This window comes from Gymnoscopelus braueri, assembly GCF_963280865.1.
Source record: "Gymnoscopelus braueri genome assembly, chromosome: 17".
NCBI classification, from domain to species: domain Eukaryota; kingdom Metazoa; phylum Chordata; class Actinopteri; order Myctophiformes; family Myctophidae; genus Gymnoscopelus; species Gymnoscopelus braueri.
Window position 1 is genome coordinate 39282786 of NC_137617.1, and position 20986 is coordinate 39303771.

A 20986-nucleotide genomic window follows, 5' to 3' on the forward strand; every position below is an offset into this window, starting at 1 on the left:
ATTGCCTCTGAGATGTATTGCAGTAGAAGTAAAAAACTATTGGAAATTGGAAATACTCAAGTAAAGTACAAATACCTCAATGTTACTTAAGTACAGTACTTTAGTACATGTACTTAGTTACTTTCCACCACTGAGACAGACACACAGACACACACACACGCGCGCGCGCGTGTGTGTGTAAAGTACAAATACTCAAGTAAAGTACAAATACCTCAAAATGTTACTTAAGTACAGTACTTTAGTACATGTACTTAGTTACTTTCCACCACTGAGACAGACACACAGACACACACACACACACACGCACGCGCGCGCGCGCACACACACACACACAAGCGCACACACACGCACACAACCCACCTTATAAATTGTTTGTTCATTCCATTACAGCCTCTTCCCACTAGAGGGAAACATTAACCAGCGAGGCGCGTCAGACACCTATCTATTTTCCACAGCTGTAATGAATGAATTTGCTTCTCTAGTCTCATTAACCTTTATTTAGACTTTAATTTCATCATCTTAATAAATCTGTAATCGGATAAAAGCAACAAACTATTCCAGGTCCTAATCTTTGGCTGCTACACTGCTAAATGCCTAAACTTAACCCCTGGGGAACCTTTGCTGGTGATACAGATGGAAGAACTATTTGGATATTTTACTTGAGTAAAAGTACCAATAAAGCATTTAAAAAAAAATCCCCATTACAAGTTAAAGTTCTGCATGAAAAAAAATCCTATTTAAGTCAATGTACATAAGTATTGTAGCAAAATAATCTATGTAAGTATTAAAGTAAATGTTTTTGTCCCCCGACTCCTATATTAATTATACATTAAGTGAAGGTGGGGGCCGCATGTGTGGCATCAGCTGTCTGCCTAATGAAAGGAAATCTGAAGTAAATATTTTCTGACCCCTATACGCACATTGCACAAAAGATCCTGTTATACCAAAAGCAAGTGTAATTTCCAATTGTTCATCTTGACAGTTATAAAGGTGAGGTTAAATTGAACCACAGAAACAATGAGAGCTTATGATGAAAGAGGAGGATGTGGGTAGGAGGTTTAAGGGGTTGGCTGTGTGTTCAGTATATTTCCTCAAACTATTTGACAAGATGGGTGGTATTAGAATTTGCCTTAAAATATGCGTACAATGTTGGCTAATTGATTGGCAAATTGTGACCCTGTGACTGCGTGTGCCTTGAAATCAGGACGTTATACATCAATATTTGTGACATATTGAATTATATTACACCAAAGGTACAATAGCTGTTTCACCACGTCAGAGCACAAAAGTGAGAGGAAAACATAAAATATGACATTATGTTTAGGTTCGCTTGGTGGCTTTTAAAGAAAATGGTGAAAGGATTGTCATTTTTAGTGACAATAGCTTTTTATTTTCCAAAAAGGTGTTGCTTCAAATAAAGGCACACATTACACAAATTGTAATGCAATAAAACACAGAGGTCACATCTTATTGAACATAAACAGTACTTTGGGTGGGTAAAAAACATACATAAAATGTTAAAATGCACAAATCCAAAGCATGGTGAATGAAAGTTTCTTCACTTTTCTCATCAAAAAAGAACAAACAATGTTCATAGTGTTCATAATGTTGAAGACGATGTATCAGGTACAACATTTCTTTATAAAAGGCCAAGAGATATTTTTAGGGCTGTCCTTCATTAAATAAACTCTTAGTCGAGTCATAGGAATGTATCAACTAATCAACAGGTCGATTTACAGTAATCTACAAATTGCTGCATGCGTACATTCATGCAGAGACCAACCTTTTCAGGTTGGTGAGATTGAGAACTGATGTTGACTTATCAATGCCTACGGGCTATAAAATGTATGTACTGGCAGAATTAAAGGGTTCTAACTAGAGTTCTCACAAGAAATGTGAGTCTGGGAGAAGCATAAAAAAACACCTTCCACTCTGCTTGATAGTTGTCTCCAGGGACTCTCCCATGAACTTCATTCATTCTTTCAGTGTATTCTTCTTGAGGAGGAGGACAAGTGTGTCCTTGGCTTGTTTTACGCTCAGCGTTCAGAGTTTAAACAGGGTCCTGCTGACCGCTGCTCCTCAGCTGCAGGACGATGGTGTACGTGTCGTAGGCGTACAAGACGCCGGCGATCAGACCAAACACGCAGCCTGTAAGGCGGGCAGTATCTCCACCTTGACCCAACATGACAAGAGAGGTGATGATGTACAACGCACTATCAACGGCGGCACGGAAGAAATCACTCCAGACCCAGTGGACCCATCTGAACCGCTTGTCCAGCTCCATCGCGAAGACTCCAAAAAAGACAGCGGAAAAGATCGCCCCAGAAATGGGCACGCCGATCCAGGTTCCTAACCACGAGGCAGCATAGCAGATGAGAACGATGAGGCCCAGGACTACTTCTGCGGCGAGAATAAATCCCTTCCGAGTCTTCGTCATGTAACTTATCAGCTTCTCCTGGACGCTGGCATCGGAGCTGGATGCGGTCGTATCAGCCATTCTGTTACAAATACGTTTCTTTAGGTGACAGAATTAACAGCTTGTATCTTCTCAGTCAGCGGCTGCAGTGGCTTTGGCTTTCACTCTCTGTCTGATACCTCAACTTCCCCGTTCTTAGGTAGGGTACCTCTGCAGCTCTGAGGAGAAACCACAATAGAAAACCCAACGCCTAACTGACATTAGGCATTGGGTTTCCCCTGGCAGTATCTGGCTCATATAGGGCATAGCAGTGGCAGCCATTTTCTGGTTCCATCGTTCCAGACCCCGTTCATTTTTCCCATAGAGATTTCCAAAAAGATATATATCAATTTATGTTAAGCCTAGAATCAAGTCATCCAGGATCCTGGTGTATCATGAACATAAAACGTTTGCTTCTGTGAAAAAAGTTCACAGAAAATAATATATATATTTAAAGGTAGGGTAAGTGATATTTGTTCGTGTGTTTGTTCGTTCACAGGGGTCTCTCCAGCTCTTTAGTAAACAGAATATAAACACATTTTCAGGTAGGTGACAACATTTAAGCCAATCAGGAGAGAGCACTGAAAATGCATTTTCTGTTTAATAAAGAGCTGGAGAGACATGGGAGAGACTCCTTTTACTGAACAAACACTCTATAGCAATGAGTTCTATCAGAATATAGAGCTATTTAACACTTATTTTAACCAAAGTAAATCACTTTCCCTACCTTTAATTCTATGATATACTATATTTAATAAGTATCTTTTTTTCTTTTCTTTTTTCACAGAATCAAATGTTTCATGGTCATGAATCACCAGAATCCTAGATGGCTTTAAAATTATTATTCTATTCTATTATATTCTAGGCTTAAAATAATTTACATAAATGTTTTTGGAAATCTCTATGGAAAAAATGAATGGGGTCTGGAGGATGGAACCAGAAAATGCCCGCCACGGCTATGCCCTACAAGGTGGCAAAATCTTTTTGGGACCAGTTTTGTTTTTCGGGGGCCATAACTACTTACTTAGTAACATGATGGGTGTGCGGTGGAGAGCATCCTCACATCCTGCATCACTGCGTGGCACGGAAACCGCTCTGCTGCAGACAAGAAGGCTCTGCAGCGGGTGGTGAAGTCTGCTCACAAAATCATCGGAAGCAGTCTACCCGCCATCGCTGAGATTTATACCAGCAGGTGTAGGAAAAACGCTATACCAGCATTATGAAAGATGCCACCCCCCCCCCTGCTCACGGTCTGTTTGACCCCCTACCCTGAGCAGGGGAAACCACACAGTAACCACACAGTAGGTTTGTGTGCAGTGCAGTCTATTGAAAGATTTTTTACCAATACCAATATACAGTATGCAATTATTAAGGCCTGTTTTTGTTTGGTTGATCATTGTTGTGGAAGATTAAAGGTACACTAAAGACCTGCCGGGTACAGGAGACCACGCTGAAACCAGCTTTATTCCAGTCATCTGTGTATTTACATTACAACCTGCTCCTTGCACAAGGGGTGTCCAATGGAGATGAGCCCTAATTGGCCAGAAGGGGGCGCAGCAGGCCACGTGTAAGCACAGTCATGTCAAAGTAGAGTAGACCTATTTATAATGTACAAGCTCTGGTGATGATACTGTATGTATTTTTGAAAAGAGACTATTTTTTTCCTCCTGAATTCCCACTGATTCTTTTGATTGTGTGTGCAATCCACAACCAAGTCAATCCCCACTTATTTGTGTATTCTATTCACCCTGATACATTGGGCACATTCGTTTATATTCATGCCTGGCCATATATTGTTTCTTCAAACAAGTTTTTAAACAATGAAGCAAATAATATGAATGCCTTTTGAACGCTCTACACTGAAATGCAGCTACTTTAGCCTACAGATCAAGTGTAGCATATTTTATCATTCTGGTCTTAAATTCTGGTGGGCTAGGAAAAGGAGATAAAAAAATAAATAAAAAGATTTGTTGTGGCCAGTTTTGCTGCTTGCTACACGCACGCACACAACTCACCTTATGTTAATTCATTCCATTATCGCCTCCTCCCACTAGAGGGAGACATTAACCAGCAAGTCTCGTCAGACAACCATCTGTTTCCACAGCTGTAATGATCAATCAAAAAGGCTCAGATGCATGTTTTCACAAAGTATTAACACCATTAGAACAACACAGTAATGCAAAAGTTAAAGGATCTACACCATGAATTTAAAATAAATATTTGATATTTAATATCATATGGTGTATGTCCCTCAAACCTTTTTCAAAAGGTTTGAGCCTAAATCATCACTCAGATATACTCATCCCAAGTCAATTGTCTCTGGCTTATACAGCACTTTCAGCTGCAATACCAAAACGTCCTCTTGGGCAGGGGGGGCTACTGAGCAATTCTGTCTGTTAATAAAAAGAAATATTAAAAAAAATATATTTAAAAAAAATAAAAAAATGGGAAAATTCTGCATAAAAAGAAGCATCTAAGAAAAATACAAAATCGAAAGAAAAACACTTTGAACATTTTTGAACAATTCCACCAAGTGTTTGAGGTGCCTGTTTCACCCACTTCCGGGGGGCGGAGCCAAAATCCGAGCCCGAAGTATTTGTTCGTAGACCCCCACTTAGGGGGGGTAGAAAAGGTTTCGGAGCGATTCGGGCACTTTTCATTTAACATTGGGTTTGCCATCATTAATGTTTGTGACATCATAAACATTTCCATTCTGAGATCGCCTGTTCAGACACGCCCATTCTGGAAATCCATGAAATGAGAAGGAATGACTGAATTTAAAAAAAAAACATTTTTTGGGGTACAAGAGACACTGGGGACCCCAAAAAATACAAAAAACCAAGAAAAAAGTGATTTTCATGGTGTAGACCCTTTAAAGGGCACATAGTATTATGATCTATGTCGTATTAGACCTCTGAAATGTGGGATGAGTACCTGACTACACTCCTTTTTGTAAGATGTCAAAAGCCAGAATGTTTGGAAACCACTGGATTCATCTTTGACTATTTTAAAAGCTTGTTTAATTATCCATTGTGTCAAACCAGCATCTGAAAAGTAACCAGTAACTAGCTGTCAATACATTTTGTAGTATAAAGTATTTTACTCTGAAATGTAGTGGAGTGGAGGCATAATGTTGCATGGTTATACTTAAGTAAAGTACCTCAAAATCTTTCCACTAACAGAAGTCAGTAGGGGTGCAACACTTAATGAAATTAACCGATTCAAAGATCATTTTGTAATAAAATAATAGATTTTCAAAAATACTGAAATTAGCAGATCTACAAGCTTGGCTATTTTCACACAACACTGTTGTATAGGGCTTCTATAATTAATCAGAGTACGTTTACTCAAGTTACAGTACAACTCTGAGGATGTCATGCTGGTTATCCTCAGCTCAGACATTTGAGCGCTAGGCACTGCAGGCTGTGTTGCTGGGTGAAGGGAAGCAAGGCGGTGGAAGTGGTGGAAAAAGTATACTTTACTAAAGTAAAAGTAGCTGTACCACAATTGAATGTAGAAATACACTGTTACAAGTAAAGTAGTACGTCCTGCATGCAGAATATTACTTGAGTAAAAGTATAAAAGTGTTTGGGCATCAAAATGTTAAAGTACTAAAGTAAAAACCTTTTAAAAATGTGTCAAACTTTTTCACATTGTGAGCTTGCAGATCTGCTATTTTCAAATAGCCAATTTTATATTGATTGATTGAATACTTTGATTGATTGATTGATCGAATACTTTATTTAGAAGTGCAGAAAAAAGCACATATTAATAATGTAAATCTGCAAACTGCTAACTAAAGCTGTCAAATAATTGTAGTGGAGTACAAAGTAGGCTACAATATTTGTCTCTGAGATGTAGAGGAGTAGAAGTATATTAAGTAGCTTACCACAAAATTATACTTAAGTACAGTAATAGTTGGGTAAATGTACTTAGATAATTTCCACCATGTGGGCACACTGTGGGTTGCGTTGCTGGGTGCAGGGAAGTAATTTAAGGTGCATTTAGTCTCAGTGGGATTAATCAGCCCAACATTCCTCCTCTCCATGACCTTGGTGTAATTGTTTGGCTCCAAGGTGTTGTCCCGTCCACTGTGGCAACCCGTGGGCACGGCGGGGGGAGTGGCATTTAACCCCCCACGTGAAAACAACGCAACCTGTTTGGTGTCTGACACAGTACCGCTAATTACTGCTGACTCAACCAGCTGCTTTTGCTCGCCAGGTCTGCGTAGTGGAAATTATGACCTGGAAGCATTTAAGGAATTAACCGATCATTCTTGTTCACTGTAATGTAATTTAGGTCATGTTTTTCTGCTCGCTGTTAGTGAACTGGTTGTCTGGTTAAGTGGGGACCAGCGGGGACACCCAGGGGCCCGGGTACTAGTTGAGGTGGTTCCCAGGGGCCAGGGGCCCCAAAGCAAAACGAAGAACAGTTTAGACACGTAAAACCCTATTTTATATTTGAAAATAGCCGATAAGCTCACAACGTATCGGCTTGTAGATCTGATTTGTTTCGAAACCCTTTGAAAAATCTTGAACGATTTGGGGGAATTAAGATTTTTGAATAATTTTTTGAAAGTTTTGAACACAAATCTTCTCTTTTACGGGGGTCCCTGGCACAACATCTTTTCAAATGGATGGGGGCCCGTGGCCAAATCCCTGTACTTGTCAACTTTGGCTTTGGCTGACTTGACATGACAATGTTTTGAGAACCACTGCTATAGTGTCTCAGAAAATAATCCATAGATAGACTGTGGAGGTGGCAGAATGTAGTGTACATTGCAGGGATGATATGTGGTATTGCAACTGTACTAGGTGTAGGCGTATATTACGTGTTTATAATGTGTTTGAAGATTAGGTGTTGTAATGTTGGGGCGTAAAGCTGTCAGTCTAGTGACATTGTTTGGGTCACGGGCTGTAATGAGCTACATGTGGTGGAATAAATGCAAGTGTTTGTTGTAGCAGCATCAGATGGATGGCATAAATTATATCATTGAATGTGACAACGCTACATAACGCTGTTAGTCACATGATCTAGTACCAATAATAATACTTACACCTATGGAATACAAGAACGCTCACCCCGGGTCAAATACGGCGACGTCGGAACAGTCGCCACCAGGTATTTCTAAACGTAACCTCAGTAAAACTATGCCTAAACCTAACTTTATTCCTAAACGTAACCTCAGTAAAACTATGCCTAACCCAAACTTATTTCTACCTCAGTAAAAGTATGTGGGCGAGTGGTCTGCAAAAAAGATGGTGGCAAGTGTGTTTTTGGGCGATTACTTATGCAGTAATGTCAAACTGCATCAAATTAAGTGAAATCGATATATGATTTTTTATATATGATTTCATTTTGAGGGGGATCGGATGATGTGTTCATGATTCTTGCATCTTTTGAAAAACAGGCCCCTCCCACAAAATTTGGAAGCCAATTATAGCTAATCGGTGTATGGAATCAAAATAATCTGTGATACATTTTTATCACGAATGTTAAAAATGCGAAATGGCAGACAATACAGCAAGATTGGGCGTGGCCTATGGATACACCATGAACAAGGAATGCAGGGATAAATAAACGTTGAGTCTGGGCTGGTATAGCGCCACGATGAGGCCAATTTGCAAATATGCAGGGAGTGATTTCTTGTGTGCACAAGAAATTTGGCGCTGATCGGTCTAGTAGCTTAAGAGATTAGTTCTGGACAAACACAGACAGACAGACAGGGGTGAAAACAGGCCCTATGGGCCAGGTGGAGATAATGACTGAAATAACAATAATAGCATATTCATTTGTTAGATCAGCCACCACATCTGGTCTGTCACTAGAGGTGAACAGTATATCTAACTAATCGATAATAGGTTTTTTATTAAATCAATTTAGGTGGTTGAAATGATCAGACTAATTGATTTAGTAAATCATAAAGAATCAATACAAAAATCATGTTGATTTGTTTATATATAATTAAACAAAAATAAGTATATTAAAAAAAGTGATTAATCAAAGAAGTAATTGGTAGAATAATGACTAAGAAAACAATGGTTAGTTACTGCTAAATGTAATGGAGGTGGTGATGTAAAGCTGGGATGTCTGTTGTTCCTCTGTCATGTCTGTCTTCAATCCCTATTTCCTTAAGCTGTTGGAGGTCATGAGAGCTTTCTCTGGGGGATCAGTCAGTCATATTGGGGTCAGAGAGGAAGGAAGAAAGGGCACATCATGAACTGCATGGCCCTTCAGGCTAACACAGGAGCCCTGCGTGGATTATATACCCACAAAGAAAAAGCAGAAAGCACTGCTGCAGGAGATGCATGTAGATTGTGGGTGGTGGTCTGTTTAGTGTGTCCCACTCATGTCAGCGATCGACGACATCCACTGACATCTAGGCAGTAGGCAGTGGTGGAGAAGTACTCAGATATTTTACTTAGGTAAAAGTAGCAATAACACAATATAAAAATACTCTGTTACAAGTAAAAGGCCTGTGTTCAAAATGTTACTTGATTAGTTGAGTAAAGTACAAAAGTATTTGCATCGAAATATACTTGAAGTACCAAAAGTAAAAGTACAAAAATGTTTGAAAATAGCAGATCTACAAGCTCACAACGCATCGCATCACGACGCGCTGTGATCTTGTTGATCGTCTATTTTCAAATAGCTTATGTATTAAATAGGGTTAAGGTGGTTAATGTATGTTTTATAATATAATAATTTATATCTGCAAAGTAACTCGTAACTAAAGTTTTCAAATAATTGTAGTGGAGTAAAATTACAATATTTACCTCTGAGATGTAGTGGAGTAGAAGTAAAAGTATAGACAATTGGAAATACTCCAGTAAAGTCAAAATACCTCAAAAATGTACTTAAGTAGCCTACAGTACTTGAATAAATGTACTTAGTTACTTTCCACCACTGCTGGCACACCTGCAGCAGATCTCAAATTGCTGCCGCCCCAATTACCAGCCAGATTCAGTTCCACTCCAGACACAGACCCAGCAACAGGTTCGAATCTCACAACATTGATTATTTAGCCTAGAAAGCCTTTTCTTTAAGTTACTTAGTTTATTTTTGTTTGGCCTGGGGATGGCCGGTAGTTCTATCTTTTTGTTATAGAAAGGGGGGTCCCCAGGCGCAGATGGCAGTGAAGTGATCATTTAAGGACTTTTAAGACCTTTTTAGTAAAAAAAAAAACATTATTGCATCAAAAGTAATCAACAATATTGCAAATATCCGATCTACACGCTCACAATGCCTCGTGTTGTGAGGCGTTGTGAGGCAAATTTCACAATATTTATCTGTGGAAAGACTAAGAGTCGAACAAAATGTAATGCCTCCTACAATCTAAGTGCTTGTCAGTGTGGGGGGGGGGGGTCCCCAGTTCATATGTGATTATTTTGGGGGGTCCCCAGTTCAAATATGATCATTTTGGGGGGTCCCCAGTTCACATAATGATTGTTTTGGGTGGTCACTGCCTGAAAAGGTTGAGAACCTCTGGTGTAATGAATGTCTATATTGAGACAAGTGTCAAATGTTATGTCATGATGATGAGAGAGACAATAGTGTTTGGGGGCTGGCCTGAAGCCAGACCACTTCAAATTAACAGTATCAGTCATGGTGGAAAGTAAAGTACACTTACTCAAGTACTGTACGTAAGTACTATTTTGAGTTTTTTTTTTTTTACATTACTGGAGTATTTCCAATTTCAATAATTTTTACTTCTACTCCATTACATCTCAGAGGCAAATATTGTAGGCTACTTTTTTACTACAATTAGTTACTTACTTTGTCGATTTTTATTATTATAACAAAACGCATACATTAACCACTTCATCCCTATATACTTCGGTACTTTATTGATACTTATAGTAGGCTACTTTTCTACCACCACTGGTATCAGTAGAGTAGGCTGTCCGCGGTTTCACTCTGCATCGAAAGTTAAAGCCGTCTGCCAACCAGAAGGGGGCGCCAGTACAGTACCAAGACCCTCTGCAAAGGGCAAAAGATTCACCACCAATGATCATAGCATTGATTATTTGGTCTGGTGTAAGTTCTGCCATCACGGCCCCGACTAAAGCCATCTCTTCAGAATATATTCTATATAGTCATATTAATTGACCTACATTTATAAGAATACAGTTTAAAGCCTAATATCTATAGCAATGCAGCTCAATTCATAGGCCTACTTCATTCATCAAGTATGTTATTTTATTCATGTTTTAATATAAAATGGAAAATGTTATATAAAAACATGAATAAAATAACATACTTGATAGAGATAAGAGCTATTTCATTATGAAATATATCTCTTATTTTATACAAAATATAGAATATTTATCTGCTTTTGTCAGTCCAAAGAAAGGATACGTTCTTTTGATTTGTTTTTATGAACTAGCTGTTAAACATGATTGTCATATCATGATAGTCATGGCGGAGCTTCTACCTGATTTAGGCACTTTCTCCATTTACAACCTGTACATCTCATAGGTACATCTACATAAACGTTTAGATTTCAAATATAAAGAGCTTACCCCATGGCCACTGATGTTACAATTCACTTTGGGTGGGTCTAAGTACCCGTATCTTCCGTGTTGTTCAATAAAAAGCATTTTAATCTCAGAGTTATAATATATCAGAGTGCAATTCACCTCCCAACCAATAAAGTCGCGTAGTGGAAAGCATTATGGAGAAAATTCGGAGAAAATGGCCACCGATCGGATTAAAATGGTTTCTATTGAACAATACGGAAGATACGGGTACTTAAACCCGCCCGATGTCAATTTTAACATCCGTGGACATGGGGCAAGCACTTTATATTTGAAATCTGAACGTTTATGTAGATGTACGGGTTGTACATGGAGAAGGTGCCAAAGCCAGGTTGTAGTTCCGCCATGACGCTCGTGACGGACGAGCGTCGTGTGATCCATATGGCTACAATCAGACAAATAACTTACTTCATCTGCTTTTGAGAGCTTTAATTGGGGAACATTTTTTCCACGAGCCACTTGTTGGTGGTCAGGCTTGTAACACTCAACTCAAGAGTTGTTTATTGGGAACGAATTCCTTTAAGAGATCCATGAGATTTTATAAACAAACACACGCCTTCAATGTTTATGTTTAACATTGTCATGCATGAAGGTCCTGAGTCTAAAAACAACTCACACACTTTGTCCGCCGGCTCAATGCATTATCTTCGATTGGTATAAGCTATACAGGCTATATTAAAATATTATGGTTTGTGTTTATTTCATAATAAGATAAATTTACTTTTGAAATAAATGTTTAGAAATAAAAATCTATTAAACGTGGATACGTTTATAAATGAAAACATATTCCTTGGCAACTTTCAAATGGATTGTGTGTGCGTAATTGCGCGAAGCCACTTAATTGTGCCAAAAACCTCTCCAAAACAACTTAAAAGTCGGTGAATAAACAGTAAAATACTCAGGGTTTTTCTTTTTCCCTCATGTTTTTTTTTTTTTTAATGTAGCCTATATGTATTGTTTTTATATGTGGACCCCAGGAAGACTAGTGCTTTAGGGCACAGCTGGGGATCCTAACAAATAAACAAAAAGGTGTTCATTTATCAATTTTTAACTCCGAGAGTATAGCCTAACTCCGAGAGTGTACAATTGGTACCGAATGGACCCGTAAGGGGGACCATTTGGGGACCATTATTGTAATGTATTCATTCATTATAGAGAGAGTCTCTCCACACATCAGTATCTGTATCGGTGCTCATTGATATGGAGATCAGGTTAAAGCAGACAGTTAGACTGAGAGAGGCAGTGACAGAGAGAAGTGGGTGTGACCTGTCCCTAGAACTCCATTCATAGCTCTACCTGTAGCGTCTGTATAAATACTCCTCCCTCTGTGGGCTGGAAGGTTAGTTCAGTTCAGTCCTCCAACAGACACAGACACTAACAGGGAGACAGACAGAGACAGTCAGATCGTTTCTGGGGACAACAAGCTCTCCTTCTTCTCCATGCCCAGTGATGATCAGAACGGATTATAACATGAACGCTTTTGGACACCACCACCAGTCGCCGTCACCCACCAGCAGCCACCAGCAGCAACCCAGCACCACTGCCCAGGAGCTCCTGGACATGGCTGTGTACTGCGACAACTTCGGCATGTACCAGGCACAGAACCTCCACCACCAGAGACCCCAAACGGTCCACCCAGGACCAGGGGGTTCCTCCTACCCTACCCTGGGAGTGGGAGAGTACACCCCCCCGTCCTCCAACCCTTACCTGTGGGGCATCAACTCCAACCCTTACCTGACCGGTGGGACCAACGGTTCCTCGTACCTCCAGGCGGCGGGATACGGGGTCAACCCCCACCACCAGAGGCCGGGGTTCCTCACCTCCGCTCCCACGGGCTTCGGAGGAGCGGACCTGGGCTGGCTGTCCATCTCCAGCCAGCAGGAGCTGTTCAAGATGGTGCGCCCTCCTTACTCCTACTCGGCGCTGATCGCCATGGCCATCCAGAACGCCATGGACAAGAGGCTGACCCTCAGCCAGATCTACCAGTACGTGGCCGACAACTTCCCTTTCTACAAGAAGAGCAAGGCCGGATGGCAGAACTCCATACGGCACAACCTGTCGCTCAACGACTGCTTCAAGAAGGTGGCGAGAGATGAGGATGACCCCGGTAAGTTCGATGCTCAAATCATTATTGTCGAGTAGGCTATTATAAATTGCTTATATTGCTTGAGCTTGTATATATGCTATGTAACTATATAAGAAAACTTGTCTCTGAACACTTGCTATGAGTTAGATTTTTTTATATATAAATAATTTACCGTGACATTTTAGAATAGCACAACTGACCCCATATAGATGGGAACACAGTTTTTGAAGTGAAATTGATGGCTTTTATGTTTGAGATTTAATAAAATAAAAAACATTTAACAGACAGATCAAAGTTATTAACTTTTACATTGTTGTCATAATTGAGCAAGTATTTATTTAGTAATCGAGTAAAAAGCTAAAAAGGGTCACAACCTACCCCGCCCTCCCTTATTTTGCCCCAAAAAATATTTTGTTTTTTACCGAGCTCAAACATTATCAGTGTTAGTAGTAGGCTATAATGTTATTTTACTGTGCTATTTTTGGCAGTCAAATCTTAAAAAAAAAAAAAATGCATCTGACTAATAAAAGTTTTTTTTTATTATTTCCAGGCAAGGGAAACTACTGGACGCTGGACCCCAACTGCGAGAAGATGTTCGACAACGGCAACTTCAGGAGGAAGAGAAAGAGGAGATCCGACCTGACCTCCGGAGAGACCAGCACCAGCCCCCTCCCCGCCGCCGTGAAGTCCGAGGAGGACCAGGGCATCAAGATCTCCTCAGACGCCTCCTCCCCCAGCGTGCTGAGCCCCTCTCCTCCATCCAGCTCCGCCGCCAGCCTGCAGAACTCCCCCACCTCCTCGTCGGAGTCCAACAAATCCTCTCCACCGCCGTCCATGGACAGTCCCATGAACAGCCCCTGTTACAACAACTTTATGTCCAACATGAACTCGATGCTCACGGGGAACGGCGGCCGAGGGCTCAACAGAACAGACTTTGGTCCTACTAGCGGTCATTTTGTGAGTGACCTGTCCCAGAGCAGCAGCCGGGACAGCGGCATCATGTCTGGACTCGGCTCGCCGGTATACTCGCCCACGTTGACATCTGACAGCAGCGGCAGAATGAACTATTCCTACGCCTCCATGCAGAGCGGCATGAGCAACCACCACTCGCTCTCGAACCACTTCAGCGTCAACAACCTGATATACAGCCGCGAGGGAACCGAGGTGTAGTAGAGCATATGTGGTTCTCAAAAACTTTAAAATGTCAAGGTCACCCCTTTACTCCTAGCCCTATATTTTAGACTGGCTATTTGAAAATAGTGGATCTTCAAGCTCACAAGGCATCGCAATGTGACCCATTGTGAGCTTGTAGATCTGCTATTTTCTAGGGGGGGGGGGCGAAAAACATATTTTTTAAATATTTTTGAACATTTTAATACCACAAATTGCCTTTTATGGGGGACCTGGGTCTGCTATACATTTCAATTTGGGGGTCCTTGACATGAGAATGTTTGAGAGCCACTGAAGTCATGTGTAGATATATTTGAATGGACACAACAAGTTCAATGAAACGACATAGCATTATACTATTGTTGTTTTAATGTCAAATTGGCCTTGAGCCTGGTGTTTAATTGTTGTACAAAGGACTCCACCTTATACATGTCTGTTCAAGGAGATAAGCCTGTTGGTATGGCTGGGTAATTCACTCATGCTGACTTTCTATTTTAATTTGTGCTGAGTGTTTTTTTTAACGTACTTTGGTTGATCCAACTTTTTTTATTTTTAAGTATAGGCCTATTTATTTGGCCTATATGTACAGAAATTATTTTCATAAAAAAAAGAAACTGTAAAGTTCTGTATTTTATTTAAGCCCACATCTTGTATTTGAATAAACAAATATATGAAAAATACTTTAAACTGTATTGTGTGTCATCATTATACCTAATCAATGCAAACCTGATTTAGCCCAGGCATGTTCTTTATTAACAGATGCGATGATTTAGATGTTGATGAGTTTACACACAGCCCATAATGCAGGTTGAGACTGCATTAATGATATAATTAGCATATTAGCCTAACAGTGGTTACTTTTCAACCTTTACAGGCACCCTAAAATTATCATATTTGAACAGGGGACCCCCCCCCACCCAGCACTTGGAATTGTAGGAGTTGAGGCATTACATTTTGTTTGACTTGGTTCCACATATAAATATTGTCAATTTTGCAATATTTGAGGTATTACAAAATCATGTTGAGACCCCCCTTGGGCTCCCGACCCACAGCTTGAGAATCAACACACGCATGATCATGCTGTTATCACAAATAAATCAGTGGGGTCCAATGAAGAGGTTCCAAAATGGACCCGTACAGGACAGGTCTGTAACTCTCAGAGTTATTATTTATTATTATTATTAGTTATTTTAGGACCACAATGAAAGAAGTCCCCAGGACTTTTTTTTGTGATATCCTTTTAGCCTAAATGTTTGACTGTACCTCGTGCTGTTTACATTTCTGACTAATAAATAATTCAATCAATCAATTATGGGGGATGGGGGTTCAAATAAGTCCCAGAACCACTGGTTTAAATTAGCCTGCTCCATCGCATAACGACGTCGCTTGCCGAAAAAGAACTGGACAGTCTGGCCCAGCCTAGGCCTTCAAACATCGCGACCGCCGTGAGTAGGCCTATAGCTCGCCCCAAAACACAGTCGCCCCGGGGCAAACCCAGCGACCTCGGAACGGTCGCCACCTGGTATTCCTAAATGTAGCCTAGCCTAACCTCAGTAAATGCCTAACTAACCTAACTTTATTCCCAAACTTAACCTCAGTAAAACTTTACCTAACCCAAAACTTAGTTATTTCTAACCTTATCCTCAGTAAAAAACAAATACAGTCAAGAACGCAAGAACCGCTGGGGTGAGCGTGTTTTGGGGCGAGGCTTCCAGTTATCCGGCTATAAATTAGGTTTTTGCTATCTAACTTGTACCACAACAAAATGCTGGCCCATTATCAAATTAGGTTTCGTTTCTGAGAATTATGTAATTATCGACCATTGTTTTAAGCCTATTTTTCCCCCTGTCTTTTAAGAATGACGTTGGTAGGCCTACTCGTGGGACTGATGGGAAAGATGGCTGTTTACACAGATTTTAGAGTTTAATCGAGCGTTTGAATTAATCTGCACCCCCCCGCTGAGCCCACCTGCTGTCCCTCGTCTACTGTCATTGTCTGAGCTCACACGTCCCCAATCAGGCAGACACTGTCATACTGTATATACACAGCGGCCTCCCCGTGTTTTTACAATAAATAGATACATAAATAATCTGTTTTTACAATAAATAGATAAATAAATAAGAATACTTTTTTTAGGAGAGGGAAAAAAACAGGCTCCAATGGTAACAGGATAGTTGGGTGGGTTTAAGGAAGAGTGGGCAACTAGGTGTTACATTTGCTATTTCATCCTACATTTAAAATATATATATATATTTGGAAAATGTTTTAAAGTAAAGTATATATGTGATTAGAACATGCTTAAACATTCGACAATGAAGGTCTAATATTTGCTACAAAACCTGTATATCCAGTCATTTTGGGGCATAAACAAGAAGTTGAAGGATAAAATTAAGTTTGATAATGATGTACCGTGCATGTTCACATCATGTGTATGCCTACTTTACATTACTTTCCCCCCCCCCATTTTGGACAAAATAGACTATTTTACATCAAGGTGCCCAGATGTCCCGAGTGCCCACTGCCCACCTATCCTGTATCCATTGTAATGGCTCTTCAAACTAGCATACATAGCGAATTTTCCCCTTGACAGAACCAGTTCTCACAAGTAGCATGGTACAAGAAGTTCCATTTGTCTTTGGACATCTTTTATTCATATTATATTCATTTGATATTAGGCAAGTGATATTTTTTTGGTTAAAAAAATAATACAAAATACTTCTATTTTATTTTTCTGTAAAAGAAAAGTTAAAGTTATATATTCTGTTTCTTCAGTTACAGGGGTCTCCCCATGTCTCCAGCTCTTTGATAAACAGAAAATACATTTGCAGGTGGGTTGCCAATTTCACCCAATCAGGAGCATTTATCAGCTTCAATTTTACGGTGTTCCGGTTCCAATTTTGTCTGCACACTTCTTTGTGTCATCCTTCAAATGTCACTAGTTTATCCTGCATCCTGCCTGTATCAGTTTGAGTTCTCTCTCCTGATTGGATACAAGTGGCATTTTGTGTTTATTAAAGAGCTGACACTCTGCAAACACTCTGAGTCAGCAATGATTACTATCAGAAGAGCTGTTTAACACTTATTTTAACTAACAAAAACACTTACTAATCCTTTTGTAGACTATTTTTTCCCGGTCAGTCAGTCATTACCTGTCTCTTTATTCCTGTCATGCAAAACGGTGCATGCATGGGAAAGGTTTCGTGAGAGAATCTCGCTAATTCGATTTGGTTTTAGTGTGAATCATGCTGGAAGAGCAATTGAAGTGAAAGCTAAACAGGCCTAGCATGTAACTGGCCTTTGTTGTTCATGTGTCCCTGCAGGGGCTAGGGACAAACACACTCACACACACACACACACACACACACACACACACACACACACACACACACACACACACACACACACACACACACACACACACACACACACACACACACACACACACACACACACACACACACACACACACACACACACACACACACACACACACAGAGAGAGACTGTTCTTTTTTGCTCCATTGCAGGAGGAGAAAATATTAGAAATGAAAAAATTATCCTCTAGGAATGTTCAAACGATTTTTTAACAGCGTGCCCTATGTATCATTTTTGAAACGATATAACAACAATATAACAATTCACGATACGCGTGAACTCAAAGCATGTAAATAAAAGAAAACACCTCTTAATTGGTTGATAATTGAACGCACTCAGGCGCTCTGTTGTCTAGAAATAAAGAAAAGAAAATAATTGAACAGACTTTCGTGCCCCATGCCTGGGCGACACAATGGAAGTTGGCAAATGCTGGAGGTTCCCTCCTGTGTTCCAAAAAAAATATTGCGACCTGTGGATCTGGGAACAAATTGTCTCCTCTCAGGCCACATTTAGTTTCTATTATCCGTGAAGCACGGTCGCTGGATCAAACAAAGAGGATATTTGTCATACAGGAGCTGGTTCTCACAGCAACACGTTTCCCGTTTGATAAATCCTCTCATTACACGGACTGTGAAGCATCTCCCCAAAAAATGATAAATCGAAAGGTCTTTCATGTCGCGTTGATGTAAAACATCGTCGCCTATAACGTGTGAGTGCAAAATAAACAAATAGACGTCACGTTTTTCATAAGCCCAGAGTGCCAATGACGTCACCGACGTCATTAAAAAAAAAATTGTTCAGAACCCAAGATATCATGATTTGAAGATTTGCTGCTCCATTCACTTCTTGTTTAACTTCTTACTGAAAAAGGCTGTATCTCGGCTCCTGAGCACTTTTTTTTTTACGATGTATTTTTGGCCTTGGCACAGGGATGATAAAGCCAGAAATAAGTTTGGCACTGAATGAGTTAAGCCAGGGGTCTTCAACCAGTGGTCCTTGCGGAGGTTCCAGGTGGTTTTCTCAATCATTTCAGGTGGCTGAATGATTGAGTTGGTAACCAAGTGCAAGTGGACCCTTATAGATCTTTAACTCTTGAGAGAGTAAAATGAAACCAAATGGACCCTTACGGGTCCATTTGGTTTCATTTATTTTACGCTCTCAAAAGTTAAATTATTGTTAAACATCTGCATTACTTAATTAAATAATTGTTATTTTGATCAATGTTTGCCTGTTATCTCTCCTATGGTACCGATATCAATACAGCATGGAATTGTGGACAAAATCGTATCCAACAATAACAAAATATTCTTAAGTTTTGGGTCTGAGAGTATAAATCTCAAATGCCGAATAAATAATGGAGCTTGACGTGAAAACCACTGACTTAAGCCATGGGACATAGCAAACAGCTCTGCTTAAAAGTCACACAGATTCGTGTGACTTTTTGAAGTTCCCATACAGTGACTCGTCTCCTCTGCTCCTCTCTCATTTCTCAGAAGTGCAACGCTCCATTGCCCTCTCTCTGCCTGAAGGGCACGTTTACCCGGCCCCTATGAATATCAGTCAGGCCAGCCCAGGGTCCATAATGCAATACCTGCTCTAGGGGCCCCCTTGCATGGCCTCAGGGGCCCCCAGTATAGAATACCTGTGCATATAATGGCTGCCCCAGTCCCTGATGTGTAGAAAGAACAGAGGTCTAAGCCCATAATGATGGGTTTCAGGCTCAAAGGGTCACTTCTCCAAAGGCAAAGGTAGCTACATAATTGAAGGACCCTATGTTTTAGAGCTGGATTAATTTAATCCTATTCCACCCATGTGGTAGAAGACATTTTAGCTTCTTCAGTAGGCAACCAGATGCTGGCTCGGGGACAGTAGGTGTGTCAGGCACCAAAGTGTACTCCTCGAAATGGATATTAGATCATCCTCTGCAATGTGCTTTACTGAGGGACCATGGAACAAATTAAGCCTATGTATTAAAATGGGACCAAAATGTGTTTACGTGTCCACTAATATGCAGATCTTACACCACTTGAGGCAATAGGCTGCTCTGGATAAACTTTTTGTTACCACCATGCTCTGTCTCCTCTGGTGCGCTATCCTCTTAGACCAATAACATTTACGAAAGTAATGGGTCACAGAGTTAACTTTTTATTTCTTCTACATGTCTTTATAAAGAAGGACAAACGTTTCGGCTATCCAGCCTTTGTAAGTGTGTGTTAACTCACTCTTGCCATTCTAAGTGCGTCCCATTACTTTTGTAAATATTAATAGGCTATTCTGGTCATTGACATGTATGTAAACACCGTTATGATCTTCAAAATTCTTAATCAGGGTTTATTAATGTGCACACGTCTGAAAACGTATCCATAAGAAGCAACAACAACAAACCCAAATTCTGAGTATAACTATAGGATTAATGCCTGTCACTGCTTTCTGCAGAGAAGGGTAGTTGAGGCTTGCTTGATATACTTAGTTTCACGCAGTGTCACACACTAAGTATAAATCCGGCTTCACGGTCGCCTATGCAACTTGGGGCCCGGAGGCTCATAGTCAGGGATGTGTGTGTGTGTAAAGTGCAGTTAGCCAGTGAGTGACATGAGCTCGAGTGATGAATCACTGCTGGATAAAGTTGCACTCAGCAAGGTGTGAACCTCTGCTTCCATTAGCCATTAAGGAAAGATGGCCTCAACTGATAGTAGGCAACTAGAACAAGGCCTGCATGGCTGCACCCCTCCCCCTCCAAAGCTGACAATGTTGTTTTAAAGATGGGTACCTGACACGGCATTTCTATCTCATGTTTGTAGACAAACACATGTAGCACATACAGCATGCGTGTGAGATTCAAAGGTGTCGGCATGCGTGACCGCACATTTTTTGAAATGCGAAGATGTGTCCAGCAAATCGCGGGCTATAATAATTTCTTCATAGTCCATAAATAACACTCCTTTTTCAGACAAATCTGATGGGGCTATATGAAACGCGATAGCTTCGTGGCACAGCCTTGTCTAGTCTGACCCGGACCAAAGAACACATGATAGCTCGGCCCATAGTGAGCGCTGATTACCGCCCCCGATCTACCCTGAAATCTCAACATCTGTTTGTAGCAGTCAACGGGAATTACAGGGGCAATTTCTTATATTACAGCTCAATCTCTTGAGGAAGTTAAATATTTAAGGGAACAATACGATGACAGCTTCTGCAGGGGCAGATCGCTATAGTGGCCGTGCGAGGGTGGGAGAGCCCTTCACTCCCGCTAGCAGTTTAAAAGGCTGGCTGAGTACATCTGATAGCTGAGGATAATGTCTATCAATCGGCATGACCTGGGGCTCGGTTTCATCGCACCCCATCCCGCGGCCCATAAAAAAGC

At 40.6% G+C, this 20986-nt stretch overlaps 2 protein-coding genes across 2 annotated transcripts; one reads left to right on the forward strand and one right to left on the reverse strand.

The window, feature by feature from the left end:
* Positions 1-2050: 2050 nt before the first annotated feature.
* LOC308105135 (proteolipid protein 2-like) lies at positions 2051-2497 on the reverse strand (the record flags this gene model as incomplete). The annotated part of the gene is made up of 1 exon (XM_080455768.1): positions 2051-2497. One exon carries the CDS (start codon positions 2495-2497, stop codon positions 2051-2053), a length of 447 nt encoding a protein of 148 aa, XP_080311894.1.
* Positions 2498-12362: 9865 nt separating this feature from the next.
* foxi1 (forkhead box i1) lies at positions 12363-14901 on the forward strand. Its single transcript, XM_080456271.1, has 2 exons — positions 12363-13099; positions 13629-14901. The coding sequence occupies exons 1-2, from the start codon at positions 12442-12444 to the stop codon at positions 14246-14248; spliced, it is 1278 nt and encodes a 425-aa protein (XP_080312397.1). The 5' UTR covers positions 12363-12441; the 3' UTR covers positions 14249-14901.
* Positions 14902-20986: the final 6085 nt, after the last annotated feature.

What these genes read in the sequence shown, in the direction of transcription:
- foxi1 (XM_080456271.1), top strand. Translation starts at nt 12,442, where the DNA reads ATGATCAGAACGGATTATAACATGAACGCTTTTGGACACCACCACCAG. An exon ending in GAGAGATGAGGATGACCCCG is followed by an intron (nt 13,100 to 13,628) that starts GTAAGTTCGATG and finishes TATTATTTCCAG; the next exon opens with GCAAGGGAAACTACTGGACG.